This window comes from Erpetoichthys calabaricus, chromosome 9 (genome assembly GCF_900747795.2).
Source record: "Erpetoichthys calabaricus chromosome 9, fErpCal1.3, whole genome shotgun sequence".
NCBI classification, from domain to species: Eukaryota; Metazoa; Chordata; class Cladistia; order Polypteriformes; family Polypteridae; genus Erpetoichthys; species Erpetoichthys calabaricus.
In genome coordinates this window covers 174,757,040-174,780,311 of record NC_041402.2, presented here as the reverse complement: position 1 = coordinate 174,780,311, position 23,272 = coordinate 174,757,040, and the positions used below count along the sequence as shown (strand labels likewise).

Here is a 23,272-nt window from a genome sequence, read left to right as displayed (position 1 = left end):
AACCAAGGACACCCAATAACTTATAAAAATAAAAGTCCCACAAACGTGGTGATTCAAGACCTGCTGAAGCATCAAGTGTCCTTTATTTCTATGGCATCACTCTGAAGAGCCACTCTGGCACCTTTCAGGGTGGCCACAGTCTGTCCAGTGATGAAGCGGCCATCCATCCAGGCTAAACACCCTACCGTTCTGCTAAAGTGAACTCCTAATGATTGAAAATGTGCCAAGGAATAAGTGAGCTTAAAACACAAAACAAACAACAAAGAGAGACAAACTTGTTGAAATACTCGTGAACATCCGATGAAGGACGATAAACTTGCAGTGTGACAGGACCGAGGGTCACTCGGATCACGTCATCATGCCAGACGTCTTTGGCATATTTATTATCACTAGTTGTCCCCCGTGGCTGCGCCCGTGTAGTAGTGAAACAGGATAAACTTTAAAAATCAATAAACTCACAGCTAAGCGGAGGCAAGGCACACACTCCAAAACGCAGAGGTAGACCAACTCAAACGGAGGCTGGCAAACACGTGAATGAGGAGGTCCCCACCTGGCTCTCCACTCCTCAAATCACGCTCTCCCTCCCCTCAGCCTGCAGCCTCTGTCTAGGATTAGCCTGAATAAATCGAACTATGAATCTTAACGTGATGAGAGAACTCACAAAAATCAACCGGAATGTTCAAGCAAATTATAGAAAAAAACAAAACAAAAAAACAATCTAATTCCGTTAAGTAGTTCTCTCGTTCGCTGGCTAAGCCAACAGAGTGTAATTGCAGACCTCAGTACCTATGACGTCAGTCATGTAATGCCCCAACATCGCGAAACGCCCTCAGCGCCAGTCACGTGACACCCGTCATATTAGAATATGCTTCACGTTACGGCCCCGTTACACTATGATTAAGATTAGGGTTAAGAAGACAGCAGTAACTTGACCCAAGACCCTTTTTATGGAGTTTAGGCTCACTGCAGGACACACTAATAGAGCGCCTGCTTATCGCATACAAAGAAATGATACTCTATAGTTGTCTACTTCCTATATTTTCCAACATTTACTTTAAATTATATACCGTTGGATGAACTCCACATATTTCTTTTAAAACGCACCACATATACAATGCAGCCTTACAGAGGTTTCTGAATAGAAGTCTTCATCTTATAGAGCAGAGGTGGAACACTTAGTGAGCTGGTGTGGGGACAACGATCTGTCCCTTAGTGTCAACAAGACAAAAGGAGTTGATTGTAGACTTCAGAACAAAGGCTGACCCCCCCACCCAACTGCATATCAGTGGCTCTCCTATGGAGGGGATCAGCAGCCCAAAACTCTTGGCCTCCTCCATCACTGAGGATCTCTTGTGGACTCTCAGAGGCCAAGAAAGCTCAGCCAGCAGAGGTTGTGCTTCCTTAAGAGGTTGACATGAGTGAGAATCCCCTCCTCTCATCCTGCCCACCTTCTACTGAGAGGGTCCCGATGAGCTGCATCACATCTTGGTTTGGGCACTTCAGGGGGTCTGACTGGAAGACTATGCACTTGTGTCGTGAGGATGGCTGAGAGGGTTATTGGGGTCTCTCTCTCTCCTCCCCTCCCCTGCAAGAAGAAAGCCCTCGGTATTGTGAGAGACCCCTCACACCCCTCACATGGACTGTTTGCTGCCTTGCCATCTGGTAGGAAATATCACTCCATAATATCAAGACCACCAGCCAGAATGTGCCATAGCTTTTCTTCACTGGCAATAAGACTGCTAAACTCTCTGTAATGAGCACATAACAAGCCAGTTTTATACACGTAATTATTTATTTTTAGCTGCCATATCTGATTGATTACTTTACGGGAGTATTGATTGGATTTTGTGAAATCAGCTTTGTCTTGGTTTACTTTTTTGTGTTTTTTTTTTTGCACATTTTCTTCCCACTGTATTTTTAATATGGCTGGACTGACAAATGAACTTAAACTTATCATAGAGTAGAGCAGTAAGAGTACAGTCCCATGGACAGAGTCCCGTGAAAGTCTTACTTACATGTCCGACTGCTCCAGTAAGCAGGCACATCAGCGACACATGCACTGCGCCTGGAACTGCCAGGGCTCTTCACTACACCATGTAAAGGATGGCAGGCAGGGACAGAATGGACTCCCTTCCTGTGCCTGGCCGGGAGACCCAGATGGCAAATAGGCACAAGAAATGACAGGAGGTTCCCTACCTACACAAGGATCTGGGCATAGGTTGCCATCTGAAGAGCGGGTATGCTGGCATGCATGCCGGGAACATTAGACAGAGGAGCATTACCTGGCCAAGAGGGCAGCTTGAACAAAGGATGGGGGAGCTGAATTGTCTAAGCCACATGCCCCTCCAAACTTCTAGGTGGCAGCAACCCAGGAATCAGGTACACCAGTGGACACCCGCAGGGCATGCTGGGAGTTGTAGTGCCATAGAGTAGCCCAGATGGGATCCCTAGGTGCCGCCAGTGGGGGCTGCTATTGGGTTGTGCTCCTTGATTTTAGGGGTTTCGCAGCTGCTAGGGAGGGATGCAAAGGCATTTGGATATTGGGGAATGAGAAAGGGGGCTTTAATGGGAGTTGATTGTAAACCAAAACATACGTGAGTTGTATGGATGTTTGGTCCAATGCTTTGGAGGGAAGAGGGTTTCCGTTAAGAAACAGAAATGGAAAGCGACTGTGTTTGTTAAATAGTAAAAATCATATTGTTGTGGATTGTATTTTGCAATGTGTAAATAAATACATATTTTTCCATTAAATAAAGAAAGCAAGTAACATTTAAAAGAATAAACTGTCCACTCCTCCTGAGTTTCCCATTCAATAAAAGTGCATGCAGCATAAGTTTCAAATTACTTCTCATTAAATGTCCATTGCACTGAACAAGTCAATAACCTACAAATAGTTTTCCCGGTATTTTAAATTCATGTTCCTGAAGTAATGTATTTACAGTGTCGACCACTTACACAAATAATTTAATATTTCATGTACAAAAACCAGTTAGCAGGTAAGTAAACGGTGAAAGAATACACAGCCTTCCTTTTTTAAAGAGGGAGAAGGCTACAATTTTCTTGGGAATACAAAGGTGGAAAACTATGAGGAACCGCAGGAGCTTCTCTCTTCATACATAGCACTTGGGTGGGTCTTTAAAAATCCAATCCCTGCACTGCCATTTGGGATTTTTCTTTGAGAACATGGGATCGATCCCTGATGGTCTTGGAGACATCGATCAAATGGAAAGAGGAGGAAGTCTGTGCTGGCGGACAGCGTGAAACACGCGCAGATAATTAAAATAGCAAAAAAACAAACAAACAAACAAAAAAACACAACTGGCTACTTTTGAAAGTAATTATTATGTTAAAAACAATTATATGTTTAATTTACAATTTTTCAAGTCTAAATAATTTTATATATAGTATAGTATTGGTTGGCTGGGATTGGCTCCCAGTGACCCTGTGTTAGGATATAGCGGGTTGGATAAGGACTGACTTAGCATAGTGTTGTGACCGATCTTCGGGATGGTAGAACCGAATAGGGAGTTTCAAAATATATCAACAGATATGTGTCCCTCTTTAACAATATGTTAAATATGTCACATACCCTGTAAAAGGAATGAACATACAGGTATATTAAAGAAAATGAAGCCTAGCATAAACTTAACAGTCCGCACTGAGCGCGAAGACTGGGCAGCGAAAGTGACGTCACGCTTCATTACATGCCCCGCCCAGTGTTTTCAACGCTCGCTGCTAACGAATTTTTTATGTAACTGCGCGACAATGCAAACGTGGCGCGGTGTGTCCAAAATAATGAATTTCAACGAGAGGCTGCTTATGTGAGTGTTAGAACGATGAAGGAAGGGTTGGGCATTGAAAAACTATTTGAAATGTACCTGCTTGTCATGTAGATCACAGGAGAATAGTATACTCATCCTATATCTTCATGCTTTTGTTCAATAGGTCCGTTACTCAGGGATGTGCGGTCAGGGGAGGCAGGTGAGGCTCTCTCACCTATCATCACGAAAAGTAAAAAAAATAATAATGATAACATAAAATAAATGTGTCCACTGATCTATAAATTTGTTTTCTGTATGATTCCAATAATTCTGATCATTTTTAAAGTCAAAATCTCTGAATTGGCGCGTTTCCTGTTGAAATACAGTAGAGAAATGCGAGTGGCGGCAGCGACGAGACTCACCTTACCTCGGACTGCGCTCTCCTGCACACACTGACTTGATGCACGCAATCTGCGCGAGCCTTTTGCTGTCTCTCTGTATGTTGCCAATATAAGGTTTACACACACGTTTATTATACACCCTGACTCTCCACAGTCTGGCTAATATCTTTAATGAATGTGTCTGACATATTTAGTCTTGCTGCTCTGACATAAAACCGCAGTGGTAGCGCTGCTGCCTCGCAGATAGGAGACCCGGGGTTCGCTTCCCGGGTCCACCCTGCGTGGTGTTTGTATGTTCTCCCCGTGTCTGCGTGGGTTTCCTCCGGGCGCTCCGGTTTCCTCCCACAGTCCAAAGACATGCAGGTTAGGTGAATTGGCGATTCAAAATTGGCCCTAGTGTGTGCTTGGTGTGTGGGTGTGTTTGTGTGTGTCCTGCGGTGGGTTGGCACCCTGACCGGGATTGTTTCCTGCCTTGTGCTCTGTGTTGGCTGGGATTGGCTCCAGCAGACCCCGTTCGGATTTAGCCGGTTAGACAATGGTTGGTTGGTTGGTTGGAAAGGCACAAGATGAGTGAGGCAGAGAGTACCGTGCCGCCCTGAAGGGAGCGCATGTGAACCCAAGAGGCATTCGTTGCTGCTGTTATTCTAAGTAGAGGAGCCAAAAAGTTAGAAAAATCAGAAAGTCAAGTGCACTGCAGCGGTCCATTTGTTTTATTTTTTGTTCCGACTGACTGCCAAAATGGAAGATTATGACTTTTAAAACTAAAGGAAAATAAGGGGGACTTTTACAAGAAAGTGACTGAGATTTTCGTGGAGGACAGACACAAGGATTTCTTTTACAAATAAAGGTAAGATCATAAACGGTTTTCAATTTTATAAAATATTTAAAAATTTAAGTTTGACCTTAAATAAAATATTCTTTTGTTTCTTGCTTGTTATCCTTTTGTTGAACAGTCTGTATTAAAATTGATTAAAGCATCAGATTTAAAACCTTTTATAAACAACTAAATATTTCAATTAAGGTCAACATTGAAATCCATTTTTTTTGTACACCACGCTATATTTTCATTTGAATGAGTATGAATTGTGGAATTGCAACGGCAAATTTAGAACACACGGAGGGTGAGGAGCAAATGCGCTCTCTCCGCTCTCTGTCTCCGCTACAAACGTAACATTCTTTCTTATATATGTCTTTTTTGATTGTATAAGGATAGATAGATAGATAGATAGATAGATAGATAGATAGATAGATAGATAGATAGATAGATAGATAGATAGATAGATAGATAGATAGATAGATAGATAGATAGATAGATAGAGTCAGTGCTTCACCAGCCATGAACCTCACCGCATGTCACAGCCGTCACTCCATTCTTCCTCTTAAAGTCATTAAGGCACACGTCTTCTATCAGTATAGTCTCACATACTCTGCTGTGACATTGTTAGTAATGTGACATTGACCAAAAACTGTCAATTACTTACTAGGAGATTATCAACACCCCAATCGAACGGCCGCTTAAAGTAGAAATGTGCTTTGGTTTCTCGTCGCGCACGCGCTTTGCCGTGTGGTCTGGGCATTTACATTTCATTTATCAGTCGACTCCAGACAGTAAAGGTTAGGGCAGTGTGTATAATACGGTTTGGCGGACCAGGGGTGCGGACTGTGCGGAGCCTGGTGTGATAAAGTTCTTGAAATTCAACAAGTAACAATATATTGGACAATGCGGGTGAATTTGGTGGACTTGATATTTGCGGAGTGGAGCTTAGCCCGGCAATATGACCACTTAAAGATTGAGCTGCTTTATAATTCAGTGTCTAAATTTAAAACGTGACACGCTGAGTCAAGTCGAAATGACTTCAATCCCAGAAAAAAAAATCCGATTTGATCTCGCTGCAATTAAGGATTTAAATGAAAGGCGTTTGGATGAAGATGGCGGAGCGAGGTTGCCTGACTCAATATTAATAAGGAGTCGATGAGTTGGACCCGATGTTTTTGAGCAGGGATCACCTAAAACTGTACATGGCGATGGTCCAGAAGTCTGGGCTTACCAAAACCCTGGTCTTAGTGACTGGTGGGTTTGTATCTTTCCAGGCACCACTGAGTTTTGCTCAACTGGCCCACTTGTGGAAATTGAGAATAAAGCTTTTGAATTAACTGTGTCTTGAATTTTACCGAAAGGCTGGGAACTCCCTTACATAAATTGTTAAAATCGAATGACGGGAATGGTGTTAAATAAGGACTGAATTGTGTAAATTTAATGTATTAATAAAACAGTATGTAGCGGAAATCCATAGCATAATACCAAATTAAACGTAGCTAATTCGTATTGGAGTAACGTTACTTGAATAAGCGGCATTGAGCTATGCGTTGAAATGATACAGAAGTATATAGGGCATTGTAAAATGAGATAATTCATTTCAGAACCTATGTACATAATTCAATCAAATAAATCCAACGGATAATTTTTCTCGTTCTGTTTTCATCATATACTGTACTCCTAGAGATTCAGAGATCCATTCTTTCCATTGTTACATACACGACTTCCTTGTCATGTTTTCAACTGCAAGCAATAAACGCTTGCTTTGCATTATTTATGTAACTCGTTTACAGTAAACGTTGCCTTGAAATGCTAAATACACATGTTAAAAGCAGCCTAGCTAGAGGATGTACAAGTGACCCCCGCTTTTCTGTCTCATCCCTAATCTGTACGAGCTGGCTGACCGGCACACTGGGCAGATGTTGTTTGTGATTCGACACCTGGCTGAACATGATTTTGTGTGTATAGCGCATGCGTGATTTAACTGACTGTGTTCTGGAATAGTGGTGTTGTGTGTAGGATGCGCACATAAGACATTAGCGGAGGCATTCCATCATGCGAGAAGAGAGAGATCTAGAAAAGAAGACTCCCACACGGCAGACGTGCGCGGAGAAAGCTAATAATCCCTTCTGTTTGAACATGCCCTGATTTCGTCTGAACACACACATACACACATTTGTTTAAGAGGATAGAGCCACCAAAGCATTAAAAGGAACCTTTAAATCGAAACGACGGCACGGCGCTATATTTTCCTTTCATCAACCATCTGCTGCTTTCCAGGATCCAAAAGGTTTGGCTTTGCGTTCATATTTCATTCGACGAAGTTGTGGGTGCAACTGGTCTCTGGTGGCGACAGAAAACAACGACTTCATTTCTGCTCTCGAACAGTCAACCCCGCTGCCTCCTCCCGCGGTTGCTACGGACAACGGGCTGAGGCGCCGACTTGCATCCGCGACCATCTGGGTGAAATTGCATTTTTAGCGGATTAAGTTGCATGTGCAACATTTTCTGGGAGGTTTATTGCATTGTCGCTGAACACATTGCCATAGCGGGTCAATTTAATGGTGGATTTGCCAGCGACTTCTTAGGGAGCGCTATTTTTAAATGTCTATGGGTGTTCTCGCTGTCGGCGGAGTAAACTTCAGTCTGCTGAAGCCAAATCCCGGGAGCCGAGAACGACAAGCCTAGTGAGGAGCTATCCGCGGTGCTGAAACTCATCTCTGCCTACAACGCTCGACAGCCGGGGCTTTCAGGGAGGCTGGGGATGCGAAGCCCCCTGCTCATTCTTTGACTGTTTCAGCACACTTCTGCTGTCTACAAGCAAGGAAGAAAGGGGTCATTGTGAAAGTGCCCACGAGTGAATGGGCTTTCCCAGTTTTGAGGATACCCAACGGCGTTCTCTTTTTTGTGGAGCTTTCAGTTCAGAGCCGTTGCTAGATTGATGATGGCCCCCGCAAAGACCCTATTCGATTCTCTCCCTTTGTTGGTAGTGATGGGTAAGTAACTGTCAATCAGCGCCTCTTGCCGTCTCCCGTGGGCTTACATTTAATTTCCAAATTAATTATTGTCGCACTTCAGCTTCTATCAAATTTGTGAGGGCACACAATAGGAAGGCTATATTGACATCGCTGGAATTTTCATTTTAAAAAACAATAATAGGACCAGAGGAAGGTGCAATTTAGTGCCCTTTTACAGAAATGAAAGACAGAACAAGATTTCTTAGGTGGAATTTCAGATTTTTCGTTACTTAGGGTGCTCTTCGTCAATTATCTTTACATACAACACATGCATTCAATCGCAAAGCCGTTATGGCACCGACATGAGTGGGAGATCAATAAGGTCGGGAAGGTAAACATGCAAAACACTTCTGTTGGGCTACAGGTATTACAGAAGGATTGTGGGGGGTAATGTTTACTGGGAATTGTGCTATTATTATAAAGCCTTTTTTTTTTACAAAAACAATTGAAAGTGCTGGATTTCGAGGAACTGGGATTGAAAGCAGGTAAAAGTACACAGTTGGAAGTGAACCCGTGAGTCACTGGTTAAATATAAAAATACTCAGTGGGTCTCATAGAAGCAAATCAAACGTAATCGTATATACTGTATAAAGATGTGGGTGAGTGGATGGGTGGGCTTGTTCTGTATATAATTCCACACCCTCCTTACTCCAGTCTCAATAACATTTCGCACAAATATCCCACTTTGTCAGGAAGAGTCAGATTAATACTTTGGAACTCAAAAGGTTGACCTTTTTGGCACCTATGTGTGTGTGGGGGGGTTCCTCTTCACTACAGTGTGTTTTTAGGACAGTGCTGTTCCCCGGATTCGGGGCCCTGAAATACATTAATTTAACTTATTTCCGGGTTAGAAATTTAATTGCATTGAAATAAATTAATTTCGGGGCTCGGAATCCGGGAAAAGGCACTACTCTGTATTTGAAGAGAGTGATTTGTGACAAATAGTTATTGTGTGAGAGAGTCATATTTATTTTTTTCTATTTTTAATTATGTATTTATTTTACTTTTTATTTATTTATCTATTTATGTTAAAACTACACCCCCTAAGGAAAGGACTGCAATTGATAGTGTCTTGTGCTGCCAAACAGAAGTTAGACAGATCTGCCTTAACAATGCTGTGTCCTGCTGATATAGTGAAAAAATAAATGCATTAAGGCTGCACTCAAATAAAACGTATACTTTAATCACTACTACTGCGAATACTAATACTAACACTAACACTTAATGAGCTAGTAAGTGCAGGGGAAACCATGGCAACAATGTGCCACTTGCTCCGACCTTTCAAGGCAGGGCTACAGGCAGGCATCAGTAATGGACGAAGCTGATCGCAGCGCTGTGTTACGAAGGACCGGCAGTCTCTGTCTTACTGGCTGATTCATCGACCGGCCAGATTATGACATTAACTATAAATCTGACGCAAATCTATAGCCTGGCACACATGGAGAAGAGCAGACAGCCCTCCGTTCAATATCCGCTTTTGTCTTCTGCGTGTGTCGGCCGTGCGCGCGCACGACACCGCTTGATGTGTCAAGATGACGATCGTCTGATCGTTTCACTGTTTATATGTTCGCATATGACTTTAACATTAAAATGTCGATTAATTACTTAACACATGCTCGTTGATTTCACTTAATGCTTTAACACACTGGAGTAGAATGCGACTGTAATTTTAGATTTTTTTTTCTTTGTTTGTGACAGCCTCCACTGCGTGCATGTTTTATTTGTTGTATTCACGGATATTTTTGCGACCGTTATTTCAATATTTATTTCTTTACACGTGGCAACTCCTGCTTGTCCACATAGCAATTGTTTTATGGAGACACACGTAAAATCTCTCATTCCACGCCCTTTTTGTTTCGCTTACAAAAGCTCGTTCTTGACGCCTTCGCTAGTCAGAGTGAGGAAGCCCCTCCGTGAGAGTGGGCCGGACAATAGAAGCAGGTCCACTTATAAGTCTTACACGGAGGTCGGGAAGATGCGCAGAGCCCGCACCCTGGACCTTCAGCTCACAGTCTGATGGCGCTTCTTAGACCAGCGTTTCTCAACCATTAAGTATTTGCGACCCGAGTTTTCATAACAGTTTTAATCACGCCCCCCTAACGTTTTTTTGAAAGGAGCCCACTAATACAAATTTAGTGGCGCACTGGTAAGCGCTGCTGCCTCGCAGTTAGGAAACCCGGGTTCGCTTCCCGGGTCCTCCCTGCGTGGAGTTTGCATGTTCTCCCCGTGTCTGCGTGGGTTTCCTCCCACAGTCCAAAGACATGCAGGTTAGGTGCACTGGCGATCCTATAGTGTGTGCGCCCTGTGGTGGGCTGGCGCTCTGCCCAGGGTTTGTTTCCTGCCTTGCGCCCTGTGTTGGCTGGGATTGGCTCCCATGGACCCCCGTGACCCTGTAGTTAAGATATAGCGGGTTGGATAATGGATGGACGGATATCATAGATACATATTTTATTATACCTACTTAACACAAACGTTATTAACCCTTTGCAGTCGTTAGGCCAGAAAACTGGCCTTAGTAAAAAGTGTGCTATAGGTCGTCAGACCACCGCTGGTGGCCCTGCAAGTTTCTGACCGATTTGCACAGTCGCCTGGTCGAGAAAAGTGGCCTGTGTTATTCCTACGTGCTTGAAAAAAATAACTGCTGTAATTATTGGCGTTTTTTCAATAATTAATTACGACTAATGTAGCGTGACGTTGAAAATTAAATACGACTGCAAAGGGTTAAGTCATCCATCATTGTTTTGTTAGAGGACTTGACGGAGTGGGTCTTGTGGAGAGCTATGGTGCCCGCTTTCATTTGAACATCCCAGGCCAGTGCTAAGTACCCCTCGACCAGGTGTGCCACCACCGAGAAAATGGAACAGAAAACACAGAAATGTAAAGATTACAAATCCATGAAGAACATGACAATTCAGTGCTTGACTAGAATATTAGGAGTGCAAGCTAAAAAAAAAAAAGAATAGCCAGATTAAAAAAGTGGGTTTGTAGGAGTTGCTAGGGGGCTTCACCCGCTGCTCGCTTCGATCGCCAACCCCCCCGGCCTGCACTACATGTACAGTATGTGGATTTCACTTTCACCAAACAACAAATCCTTTAATTTTCACGGATACGCCTCTTCATTGGGAAGAAACACTACTTTTCCCTGATGGCAACATGAATTAGACGATCTACAAGTCTACGACTTAAAGTTTAAAGCCAAACAATACATTCAATCTCTTTTCGCTGTTCCGTTATTTCACCGAGTAATAATTTCCATTTGCTGTGGTGGGCTGGTGCCCTGCCCGGGGTTTGTTTCCTGCCTTGCGCCTTGTGTTGGCTGGGATTGGCTTCCATGGACCCCCGTGACCCTGTAGTTAAGATATAGCGGGTTGGATAATGGATGGACGGATATCATAGATACATATTTTATTATACCTACTTAACTTTTATCGACATTTAACTATTTATTTTTCTAATATCAGAATGTAGTTTAAGTTAATTTGTTTAGGTTTCAATAGATACATTTTTCATATTTTCAATTCTTGTTTTCTTTTTTCACATCTCCCCCCCTTTTGTTACTTTGTGCCCCCCTAGGGGGGCTCGCCCCACAGTTTGAGAACCACTGTCTTATATAATGGAGTCAGCGGGGCTTCTCGCTGCTGCATTTGTACAGAATTCTACGGATATTTGCGTGGCTGTACTTTGAAACATTAAAGGGTCAAAATGGCTCTTCCCCCCAAAATCTTCCACATGAAGGTTCTAGAAAGAACCTTTTATTTAGATCCCTAATATGTCTAACCACGAAAAGATCATAGCGGGTTTGTTAAATACCAATGGGTTCTTGAAAAGGTCTCTTGCTACTAAGTTCAGGTTTTCACCATCTCTTTGTTTCCTGCCTATTACACATTAAACATTGTCCACAGTAGAAACCTGTCTAAAGCCCAAAGATCCAACTTCATATGCTGCATAAAATGGAATGGTGCTTTGTTATGTGATGGTCCTTCAAGGAACCATACCACACAGCCAAGTGCCATTAAGAACCAGTTATTACTTTTAAGGGTCCGCACAGTGCTGAAGAAATGAGCACCCCCTCTACAGGAGATTCAGGCATCCATTTGCCAAACACATGAGAGCTGATCTGGACAGCTCAAGCACAATTAAAACATCATTTATGATACTTCTAGAATTAAGACAAGCTATTTTAAATGTGTTCCTCATTTTACTTTTATATTTAAGTGTTGGGTTAGAATTACCATGCAGTTTTATTGCTTGTTCCTCCATGTTCAGTTCTTAACCTGGTCTGTCCTAAACCCAATTCCCTAGTTTAAATAATCCTCGACTAGCTTATTCATACACCTCCCCAATACATTGGTGCCCCTCCAGTTCAGATGTAACCACGTCCAATCTCTTCCAAAAGGAGTCGCAATACCCCCTAAATCTATACCCTTCTACCCTGCACCAAGATTTGAGCCATGCGTTAAGCCTTCTAATCTCCTCCATTTTAGCTGGACTGGCACGTGGTACAGGCAGAACTTCAGAGAAGACAACCTTCATCAGTTCTGCTCCTCGGCCTGGCACCTAACTCTTTGAATTTGGATCGCAGAACTGACAGAATACCCTTATGTATGTCATTTATTCCAACATAGACAATGACCACTGGATCACACCCCTGCTCTGGACAAGAGTGTATCCATCCTTCCAGGGAGGTCCCCCACCTGTGCATGCAGAAGGCAACACACTGTGTGAGACTCTCTGTCTCTGGAGCAAACCCTAATGATTGAGCCCCCAACTATCACAACCCCTCTGTTCCTGGGTACTGGTTTTTGAGGTGTCCCATCGGGGCTCCTCATGCCTGCCTACTACCTCAGAATCATCAGAGATACAGTCCTGCACCTCATCCATATTACTAACCGAGAATGGTAAACCAGATATGGACGCAGGTACATGGCATGCCCATGGACGCTGGAGATATAGACGCCTACAGCGAGCGAAGTCTGATCCACCGAGAATGAAGGAGTCACAGCTCAAAAACGAAGGAGCACAACTAATGTAAATAAGAAATGAGGCAACGCGCCCATAGGTAACAACACAGCCACACAAAAAAGAGGATTCTGCGCTGCATCCCAGAGTCAAACAGAAGAGGCTACGGAGGCCCCACAGGTCCACAAAGATAGTACGGAAGGCGCGTGAAAGTACGAAAGGCGCATGCGCCTACAATGCGCTTCTGAACTAAACGGCCACACTACACAGCATGGTCCACGCGCTTCTAACACACCTACGGAGGCCCCACAGGTCCACAATGATGTGAGCCCGCATGGATAACAACAATAGACGTGGGCGCCTACAACGCGCATCTGAAACTGCGGAAGCAAAACTGTCTCGGCTCCAAGACCAAACAGCTCGACTAACGGAGCTACAAAAACGAGCCCGCATGGACAAATACAATGTACATAGACGCCTACAATGCGCGTCTGAAACTGCGGAAGCAAAGCAGGCACGGGTTCAAAACGAACGACCACAACTGACGGAGATACATACAGAAGCGAGCCCGCCTGAATACAATTAATGAACATAGGCGCCTACAACGCGCCTCTCAAACAGCAGAGTGAAAAGACAAACGGCAAAGAAAGGAACGACAGACGGCCGATAAACAATTCCGCCAATTAGCTGACAATGCATTCTGTAATGAGTCCACTAATAGTGGACATTCATTAGGATTAATGAATAAACTTCCTTTGTTCGTCATCTACACCTTTACACTCCAATATATCTCATACATTCATCAATGTATTTCGGGTTACCCAACACCGGGGGTAGGCGAGCGAAGTGAGCAGGGTTATTAACTAATGTCTGATTAAGAAAACAGGCAACAAGTAAAACTTACATGCAACTTCTAAAAACTAAAACAGGCAATTAAGGCTTCTGAATGGTAACAGGCAAGAGAACTCAAATTTAGCCCAAAAAACGTATTGCTTTAGTAGTAAATTAAAAGGTTCTAATTAAGAAATTGGTTAAAGTGAAAACCTGCAACCATAGTAGACCTCCAGGACTGTAATTGAGGACCTCTGATCTACAAAGTAACTAAAATCTGTGTTTGATGAATGGAAGTGCTAACAAGGCATAGAGTTAAACACCAACGATCATTATCAGCAAAGACTGAGTTCTAATTAGGACACTGGCTGGAACGAAAACTCGTAGCCACTGCGGCCCTCCAGGACCGTGATTGAGGACCCCTGATTTAGGAGTCAGAGTGGACTCTAAGCTATCGACTTTCCATCAGTGTTCAGAAGCCATTAAGAAGGCTAACAGAATGTCAGGTTATATAGCGCCTTGATGTGTGGAGTACAAGTCACAGGAGGTTCTGCTCAAGGTTTATAACACACTGGTGAGGCCTCATCTGGAGTACTGGGTGCAGTATTGGTCTCCAGGCTACAAAAAGGACATAGCAGTGCTAGAAAAGGTCCAGAGGAGAGCGACTGGGCTCATTGAGGGGCTACAGGGGATGAGTTATGAGGAAAGATGAAAAGAGCTGAGCCTTTACAGGAGATGAAGAGGAGACCTGACCGAAGAGTTTAAAATTATGACACTATCAACTGCTAGACAGTGTTCATAAGCCATTAAGAAGGCTAACAGAATGTCAGGTTATATAGTATGATGTGTGGAGTACAAGTCACAGGAGGTTCTGCTCAACCTTTGTGACACACTGATGAGGCCTCATCTGGAGTACTGGGTGCAGTTTTGGTCTCCAGGCTACATAAAGGACATAGCAGCGCTAGAAATGGTCCAGAGAAGAGTGACTGGGCTGATTGAAGGGCTACAAGGGATCAGTTATGAGGAAAGATGAAAAGAGCTGAGCCTTTACAGATTAAGCAAAAGAAGATGAAGAGGAGACGTGAGGAGAGTTTAAAATTATGACACTATCAATGTCCAGACAGTGTTCAGAAGACATTAAGATAGCTAACAGAATTTCAGGTTATATAGCGCCTTGATGTGTGGAGTACAAGTCACAGGAGGTTCTGCTCAAGTCTTTATAACACACTGGTGAGGCCTCATCTGGAGTACTGGGTGCAGTTTTGGTCTCCAGGCTACAAAAAGGACATAGCAGTGCTAGAAAAGGTCCAGAGGAGAGCGACTGGGCTGATTGAGGGGCTACAGGGGATGAGCTATGAGGAAAGATGAAAAGAGCTGAGCCTTTAAAGGAGATTAAGAGGAGACCTGACTGAAGTGTTTAAAATTATGAAGTGAATTAGTCCAGTGGGTCAAGATGGTGACTTTAAAATGAGTTCATCAAGAACACAGGGACACAGGTGGAAACGTGAAGGGTAAATTTCACACAAACATTAGCAAGTTTTCCTTCATACAGAGAGCCACAGACACATGGAATAAGTGACCAAGTAGTGTGGTGGACGGGTAAATCGAGAGCTTTGCCTTCTGACTCAGCTCGTTCTTCCCCACTACATGCTGGTATATTAACCGCATAACTGCGCCCGCCACCACAATCTGTCTGTCTTTCAAAACTCGACTTAATGTTTTTTTTTTTTTTTTAGAAGAATGAAGTGGACGGAACTGGCGAGCTCTGTTGGGCTCTTCTCGTCCCAATTGTTCTAACGTTCTAATACATTATGCAGTGGCTTATGGGTAAATCGAACACACCACAGTGTAGCTCTCTGCTGTAAGTGTCGTTGAAGCCAAGATCAAATGAACATGGATGGTCCTCTGTGGGACTGCACCACTGTTGGACCACCCGCCGTGGTGAGGTTTCTTTGGGCAGAGGGAGTTGAACCTCAGCTGAAATTCACCAAAGGATGCAAGTGTGGAATCCTTATATATAATATCGTATTCTAGGTCTCTAACAATGAGTCAGATGATAAGGTCAGGTGGCGGGGAGGCCAGAAGAAAACTTACAGATATGAAGCAGAAAGAAAAAAAAAGAGAAAAAAAAGCAAAATCTGCAGGGGGGCCTCAAGGTCAAGAGACCACCCAGCCCCCAGCTAACACAAACGTTATTAAGTCATCCATCATTGTTTTGTTAGAGGCCTTGACGGAGTGGGTCTTGTGGAGAGCTATGGTGCCCGCTTTCATTTGAACATCCCAGGCCAGTGCTAAGTACCCCTCGACCAGGTGTGCCACCACCGAGAAAATGGAACAGAAAACACAGAAATGTAAAGATTACAAATCCATGAAGAACATGACAATTCTGTGCTTGACTAGAATATTAGGAGTGCAAGCTAAAAAAAAAAAGAATAGCCAGATTAAAAAAGTGGGTTTGTAGGAGTTGCTAGGGGGCTTCACCCGCTGCTCGCTTCGATCGCCAACCCCCCCGGCCTGCACTACATGTACAGTATGTGGATTTCACTTTCACCAAACAACAAATCCTTTAATTTTCACGGATACGCCTCTTCATTGGGAAGAAACACTACTTTTCCCTGATGGCAACACGAATTAGACGATCTACAAGTCTACGACTTAAAGTTTAAAGCCAAACAATACATTCAATCTCTTTTCGCTGTTCCGTTATTTCACCGAGTAATAATTTCCATTTGCTGTGGTGGGCTGGCGCCCTGCTCGGGGTTTGTTTCCTGCCTTGCGCCCTGTGTTGGCTGGGATTGGCTCCAGCAGACCCCCCGTGACCCTGTAGTTAGGATATAGCGGGTTGGATAATGGATGGATGGATACATAAACAAAATGAAGGGTAGAAACAAGCTTGAATTGATCTTCCTATTGCCGTTGTCTCGCCCCGCTCACCCATCTCACAGATATAACCAGCGGAGCAGAGACTCCAGCTGCCCACAAATGGATCCCATTCCTTCCACCATTCCAATAGCATCTGTGGGATCCCCAGGACAACCCATCCACCCCCCCCCACACACACACACAATTGGCTGGAGCATTCCAGCTCTCACCCTGCACCTCCACAGGGCTTCCCCATGCCATCACACCGCACTGGCACTCAACCGGTTCCTCTATCTCTCTCTCTCTCCTTGTTCATCTCTCTTCCTCATTTCCTTTTGTTTATCCATTGTTCTTCTGTTCTCCTGTATACTCTGTGGGCACAGATGACTTCATTAGGACCCGCCGTGTTTCAAGGAGGAAACTGGCTGAACTACTCACATATTCACGTGCGAGCGCCATTAGCCAAATTCCCCCCACTAAACACTCTAGGGCTTACGCACACCCATACTGCCTGAGCCGCTCTCTGTTTTATGTTGCGTTTTTACACACACACACAGACATAATTCCAAAAAAACAGTATTTTCGGACATCGGGAGGTCTAAAATGTTGAGATTCATCAAAATCTCAAGGTTGAATGTTTTCATGATTACTATACTGTGCTTGAGCGGCACGGTGGCGCAGTGGGTAGTGCTGCTGCCTCGCAGTAAGGAGACCTGGGTTAGCTTCCTGGGTCCTACCTGCGTGGAGTTTGCCAATTCCAGCATCACGTCACATAATGTCAGTGGCCTAATGACCAAAGGAATTAGGTGGGCCACTTTGAGACACCCACCCACTACCAAAGAAGCAAGCATCAGTTCGGCCACTAAGGGGGCTGAGATCAGAACTCACCATGACTCTCTCGATTCCCTGTAGCACAGGCCTGCTGGAGCGTGTGTGTGGAGGTGGCCTCGGAGGACAGAGCAGTGATGGACAGCAACACCACCCTGACCTGCATCTCCTGCATGAGGAGGGAGGAGGTGAAGTCCGAGACATACGTCAAGTGGTTCTATAATGCTGACAACAATGACAGCTCGCTGGTAGGTCACAAAGGGGAACCACTGACCAAACATGCAGGACCTCTGGCTCTCCAAACTCTAACTCTTTGAGCTCATTTGTAGATCTTCGTGTACGATGGAACACCTCAGGAGCAGAAGAGCCATCTCAGTGGGAGGCTTCAATGGAAAGGCAGCAAGGACCTGCAGGAAGTCTCGTTGGGGATCAACAACCTGAAGCTCAACGACACGGGGACGTACACCTGCGAGGTCACGAGGCACTTAAACTTCGATGCTCACCAGCATTCCATTACAACAACGCTAAAGGTCCACCTGGTGGTCACAGAGATCGGTAAGTCCTGGAGGGTGTGTGAATGAAGGGGTCAGTGCCCTGTGGAGGTAAAGCCGAGGGGCACTGAGGGTGAGCGCAAAAAAACTGCTGTGTGATTGGCTTACTGCATGAAAACCATGTGCTTCATTTACAGTAATGACAGCCATCAAATTCAATGCGGGTGGCCAGAGCCGACCCTGGCAGCAATGGGCACAAGGGAAGAAACAGGGTATGGGGAGGGTGACACACACACGAGTCTCTGCTTAAGCAGACCTGAATGTCTTTGAGGGTCAACATGCAAATGAGTCAGATAATTACATAGCAGCAGGACCCACTGCACCACAATATTAAATAATAATCATACTATCATAATAACAGCTGTGAACCTCCTAGGGGGCCTGTCTTGTTCACACAGTGCCCACATGGGCTCCTGTCTGATTTTTCCAAAATATCACAGATGTGTGTTGTGGCCTGCAGGAGGTGCACCAGCTCCCCAAACCCAACACAGGCAGACAAGTCTCTGCAACACGCAAGGCTTTTATTTGGCTGTGGGAAACTCTTCCCAGTCATTTCCCACAGAAGAACACAGTACAATAAGCACAAAGCACTCTCTCTCTCTCTCTGTCTCTGTCTTCTATCTTTCGCTCTTTCCGCCTCCACTCCTCCTCCAGTAAGCTTTGTCTCCCCCCCCCTAAACTTTGGCTCCTTTTATACTGTTCCCCGGGGGCATTTCCGGTGGTCTGTCAACATGGTCCGGGAGCCCACACTCCCTGCAACACTCCCTGGTGGCAGCCAACAGGGCTGTGCCGAACTCCAACTCCCATAAAGCCCTGTAGGAATCTCTGCAACCCAAGGGGTGCTGCAACCTAGTGTGCCAGGTGACATAATGCTCTGTGTGTGTTCTCTCCTCCAGTCCTTCCACTACAGAGGTATCCTGGCCAGGTAAGGGCACTGGCCGTCCGCCACAGCGTATTAATATAATTGGTGATTTTAAATTGGCCCGATATCTGTGAGTAGACCCTGCAATGCCTTGTAGGCTGGAAAATGTTAACATGACATCATAACATAACATGACATGACTTCATAATATGACATAATGCAAGTCAGGGTTACAAGAGGCACAATCTAATGGTATGTAATAATAATGGTCCTCATGAAAGGCACTATATGAAGATGTGCTATTAGTTTTGGTCAGGAAGGATCCTTCTGTAACATCTCAAGAAAGCTTTGAGTGGCAGGCACCATTTAAAAACTGCCATATTTTGTAAACGTTCTTCACATGAAAGGCGCTATATGAAATGATCTCCTATTGTATGCAATGCACCGTTACTTGTGCTTCTGTTTCCTATGCAGCTGAAGAAGACTTTACGGCCGTGGTCTCAGAGATCATGATGTACATCTTGCTGGTGTTCCTCACCGTCTGGCTGCTCGTTGAAATGGTGTACTGCTACAGGAAGATCTTGAAAGCGGATGACGTGGCGCAGGACACAGCGTGAGTACCTCTAGCCGATCCCCGGAGCTGCCCCTGGTGACGATGGCCCTGCTAAGGACTCTGCTGATTTTTGAACGTCATGCTTGGCTAAAATGAAAGCGGTCCTGTTGCTCTGCTTTATTTCCCCCCTCATAATGGGAAGGGCGCAGGGTGGGATCCATGAAGCTGCTTCATTTTGCGGGGCGGTCAGGGTTTGGGGGGGGGGGTGGGGAGGGGGGTGCATGAGCACTGCTTAGCTTCTGCTTTCTTTGTTTCCCTGTTTGTTACAGGACAGACTACCTAGCGATCCCATCTGAAAATAAAGAGACCCCTGCCGTCCCAGTGGGCGAATAAAAGGGCTTTACACAAATCTGAAGGTTAACTTATTTTGAATTTCTTTCTGTTTTTTCCTACTTTAACCCATTCCTCCTCTCCCTGTAGAAACTTCTAGTGTGAGAGCTTCCACTCCTCCATCCTCTCCTGCTTGATGGCAGATCCTATGGACACCCCCCACCCCATCTGCCCCCCAATGTCTCACTTCTCCTCATTAGTTCACACTTGCTCATTACTTCCGATGCTCTGTAGATGAAGAAGTCTAATACCAGCATAGCGATTACTAAAGGGGGTCTTTTTTTCACAATGACTCCATGAAAGGCTACGATGTAGCTACAGAAGAGGACACTTAGGTCAATGTATGCCCCCAGTTTATTAATCCTGATATCTGTAACTTCTGTAATTATGTGCCAACTCAGCTGTGCATCTCCACTTTACATCTTAGTGTCATTTCTAGACTAATCTGTCCACCTCCAGCACCAGTCACTGAACACAGCAAAATCCCACTCCCCCCACCAACCATAAGTGGGAGTACAATTCATCTGACACTGAACCCCAGTGTATGCCAAAGTCACTGCATAGTTCAGCCCCCTGAACTCCACCATGACTGTAACCTGATGTTTTAGTCCATGCCCAGCTCAGCCATGGACCCCTAGAAAAACCCCAAATCATCATCAAGTTCATGTCACCTCCCAGTTCAGTTATTGTCTCCTGGCGTGACAGTAAGTGACATGCCATTTCACCCGCAGACTCCAATGTGAGACCACATTACCCTCCTCTCCCCCACTAAGCCACCAGCCATAGAACCCCTAATGGGAGCCCAGGTGACCATCTGGCTCAGCCACTGACTGTCACTGTGAGGCCACATCACCTTCCAGTCCTTCAACTGATCCCCAACGTGACCATAAGTAACCCACATTTTCAGATAGAGAAGACCCCAGTGTGAAACCCCCATCACTACAGAGTTTTCCCACTGTTCCCCCAGTATGAATCTACTACCCAGCTCAGCCAGTGACCCTCAGCCAAAGGCAAAGTCACCTCTGTGTTTAGACACACTACCACATCTCCCCCTACCCCCCCATGTGCAAGCTCAAGTTCAACAGACACTGACCCTCAGTATGACCCCCAAATGAGCTGCAATTTCAGTCAATGTCCAGCTCAGGCACCTAGAAGTTCACCCACAGAAGTTCAAGCACAGCTCCACGTCAACTCCCAGTTCTGTAACTGCCCCAGTCACTGACCCCTTGTGTGAGACCACATCACCTCCTCAATCAACTACTGACCCCCAACATATGTCCAAACTACTGAACCCTGGTATTAACTCAGATGACCACATAGTCCTGGTGTGAGTCCTCATTACTTCCCAGTTCTGCCCCCCCCCCCCCCCCCCCCCAAAGTATGAATTCATACTTGTGACAAACCCGAATTGAGCCACTGACCCCCTGAATCATCCTAAGGGACCTTCCATTTTAGTAGTCAGTGCCACCTTCTGCAGGCGAGTCCTTGGGGGGTCCTGTGTCCATCAGATTTGAAGAAGGACTTTCCCAGCTCAGTTGGCTGCTCAGCTCAGCTCAGCACAGCACAGAATCTCCCATGCGTGAGGTCAGAGAGATTTTTGTTCCCCCATTCCTTTCTGGAAGCCTAAATTTGGAGATGTTGGGATCTTCTGGGAAGCTTGTGTTCTCCTGCGTTACTGGCTGTTGTGTCCATCATCATAGTTGTCTGGACAAAACCTTCACAGTCGGTAACATCTGCTCCTGACCTCCTCTCATGACACTTCAGCTGTCACACGTCACCCTCATTTGTTTAATTATATTTATTTATTTTTTTTTGTGAAAGTCTCTGGACTCTGAGCACGTGACATCTCTCACTTTTTCGTCTTTGTATATTTCAGGATGTTGTAGAGCGACTGCAGCGAGAGCCAAAACCAACATAGGGACTGATGAAGAGGCACTGGAAGAGTGCCAACCATACCGCCCAGCCCCCCACCCCCCCTTTGCTCCGATGGACACTTCCACTCCTCTTTGTGCTCCATTTCACTCATCTCGTTGTTCAACAACTGCAGTCACAGAGTTGAGAGTTTAGTTTGCTTCATTGTACCTCTGCAGCATGCATCGCAGGGGCACGGCCATCAGGAGGCGGCCTCGTTCACTCCGCCTGCCACTGTCACCCCCTCACTCTTTTTCATTTTTATTTTTTAAAAATGTACCTGTCACAGATGCCATGGTGTAAATCAGCTGAGCTCATTCTGTAGAAAGGATCGAGGGTGGAGCCATGAAAAGCAACAGCAGTGGCCTGACTCGCTGAGCAAGGGGGTGTGGCTTGTTTAGGGGAGGGGACTGAGTACTAAGGGTAGGGAAGGCAGGGGAAGGGGAGGGGACTGAGCACTAAGGGTAGAGTAGACAGGGAAGGGGGGGACTGAGCACTAAGGGTAGGGTAGGGTAGGCAGGGGGGGGGGACTGAATAAATTTTAAAGTCAGTGGGGTCAGGGAGGGGGGCTCACAGAACTAAAAAGTGAGAGGATTCATGTTGAATTAGAAAGTCGCTGGAGTCGGGGAGGGGGAGTCGCTCATCCACAAAGGGGGAGGGGACTCAACAAACTAAAAAGTCAGTCAGAGGGGTTGGGGAGGGGGACTCAAAAAACTGTAAAGGCACTCAGATGGGGAGGGGACTCACTCACCTGCAATGATGGCAGCACAGGTGAGGGACCTCAGTGACTTAGCGTTACTCATCTTTAGAGATGGGGGAGTGGGAGGGGGGTCTCGCTCATCTGCAAAGATGTCAGAGTAAGAGAAGGGGTCTCAATGAAGTGTAATGTTGGCAGATACGGTGGAGGACCACAGTAACCTGTGAAACTGATGTAGCGTTACTCAAGTATAAAGTGGGCGGAGTGTGGAAAGGAACTGCAAAGTCAGTGTCACGGTCAGGGGGGGGCTCACTGCCAGAGTAGAGGAGGGGACTCACAGAACTGGAACGTCAGTGGAGTAAATAAACTATAAAGTCAGTGGGCTCAGAGAACTACAAAGTGAGAGGAGCAGGGAGGGGGAGTCACTGAACTGGAAAGCCGGTGGAGTCAGGGAGGGGGGTCTCGCTCAACTGCAAAGACGTCAGATTGGGGACGGGGACTCAACGAACTGTAATGTTGGTAGAGCGGTACGGTACCTCAATGACCTGTGATGTTGTGTTACTCAACTATAAAGTCGGTGGAGTGTGGGATGGAACTCACTCACCTGTAAAGTCAATGTCATAGGGGGGACTCACAGAACTGGAACTTCAGTGGAGTGAGTTGGGTGGGAGCGGGAGGACACTAAATAAACTATAAAATCAGTGGGTTCAGAGAAGGGGGGCTCACAGAACTAGAAAGTGAGAGGAACAGGGAGGGGGAGTCACTGAACTGGAAAGCCGGTGGAGTCAGGGAGGGGGGTCTCGCTCAACTGCAAAGATGTCAGAGTGGGGAC

General features: G+C 45.4%; 1 protein-coding gene across 3 annotated transcripts; it reads left to right on the top strand.

Moving 5' to 3' along the window:
- Window positions 1–6,975: 6,975 nt before the first annotated feature.
- Window positions 6,976–22,033, top strand: scn3b (sodium channel, voltage-gated, type III, beta). 3 transcript variants are annotated; one of them, XM_051931918.1, is made up of 6 exons: window positions 6,977–7,975; window positions 17,566–17,724; window positions 17,806–18,031; window positions 19,364–19,502; window positions 19,772–19,858; window positions 21,709–22,033. In XM_051931918.1, the coding sequence occupies exons 2-5, from the start codon at window positions 17,614–17,616 to the stop codon at window positions 19,833–19,835; spliced, it is 540 nt and encodes a 179-aa protein (XP_051787878.1). In that variant the 5' UTR covers window positions 6,977–7,975; window positions 17,566–17,613; the 3' UTR covers window positions 19,836–19,858; window positions 21,709–22,033. The 3 variants fall into 3 exon arrangements, with proteins under 3 accessions (XP_028666269.1, XP_051787878.1, XP_028666268.1); XM_028810435.2 differs by having other exon boundaries at window positions 6,978–7,975; window positions 17,561–17,724; XM_028810436.2 differs by lacking the exon at window positions 19,772–19,858 and having other exon boundaries at window positions 6,976–7,975; window positions 17,561–17,724.
- Window positions 22,034–23,272: the final 1,239 nt, after the last annotated feature.

Excerpts from the sequence above, each read along its gene's own strand:
- scn3b (XM_028810435.2), top strand. The coding sequence starts at position 7,921 with ATGATGGCCCCCGCAAAGACCCTATTCGATTCTCTCCCTTTGTTGGTA. Across the intron at positions 7,976-17,560 it reads CCCTTTGTTGGTAGTGATGG|CACAGGCCTGCTGGAGCGTG; the intron begins GTAAGTAACTGT and ends GATTCCCTGTAG. Across the intron at positions 17,725-17,805 it reads ACAACAATGACAGCTCGCTG|ATCTTCGTGTACGATGGAAC; the intron begins GTAGGTCACAAA and ends GCTCATTTGTAG.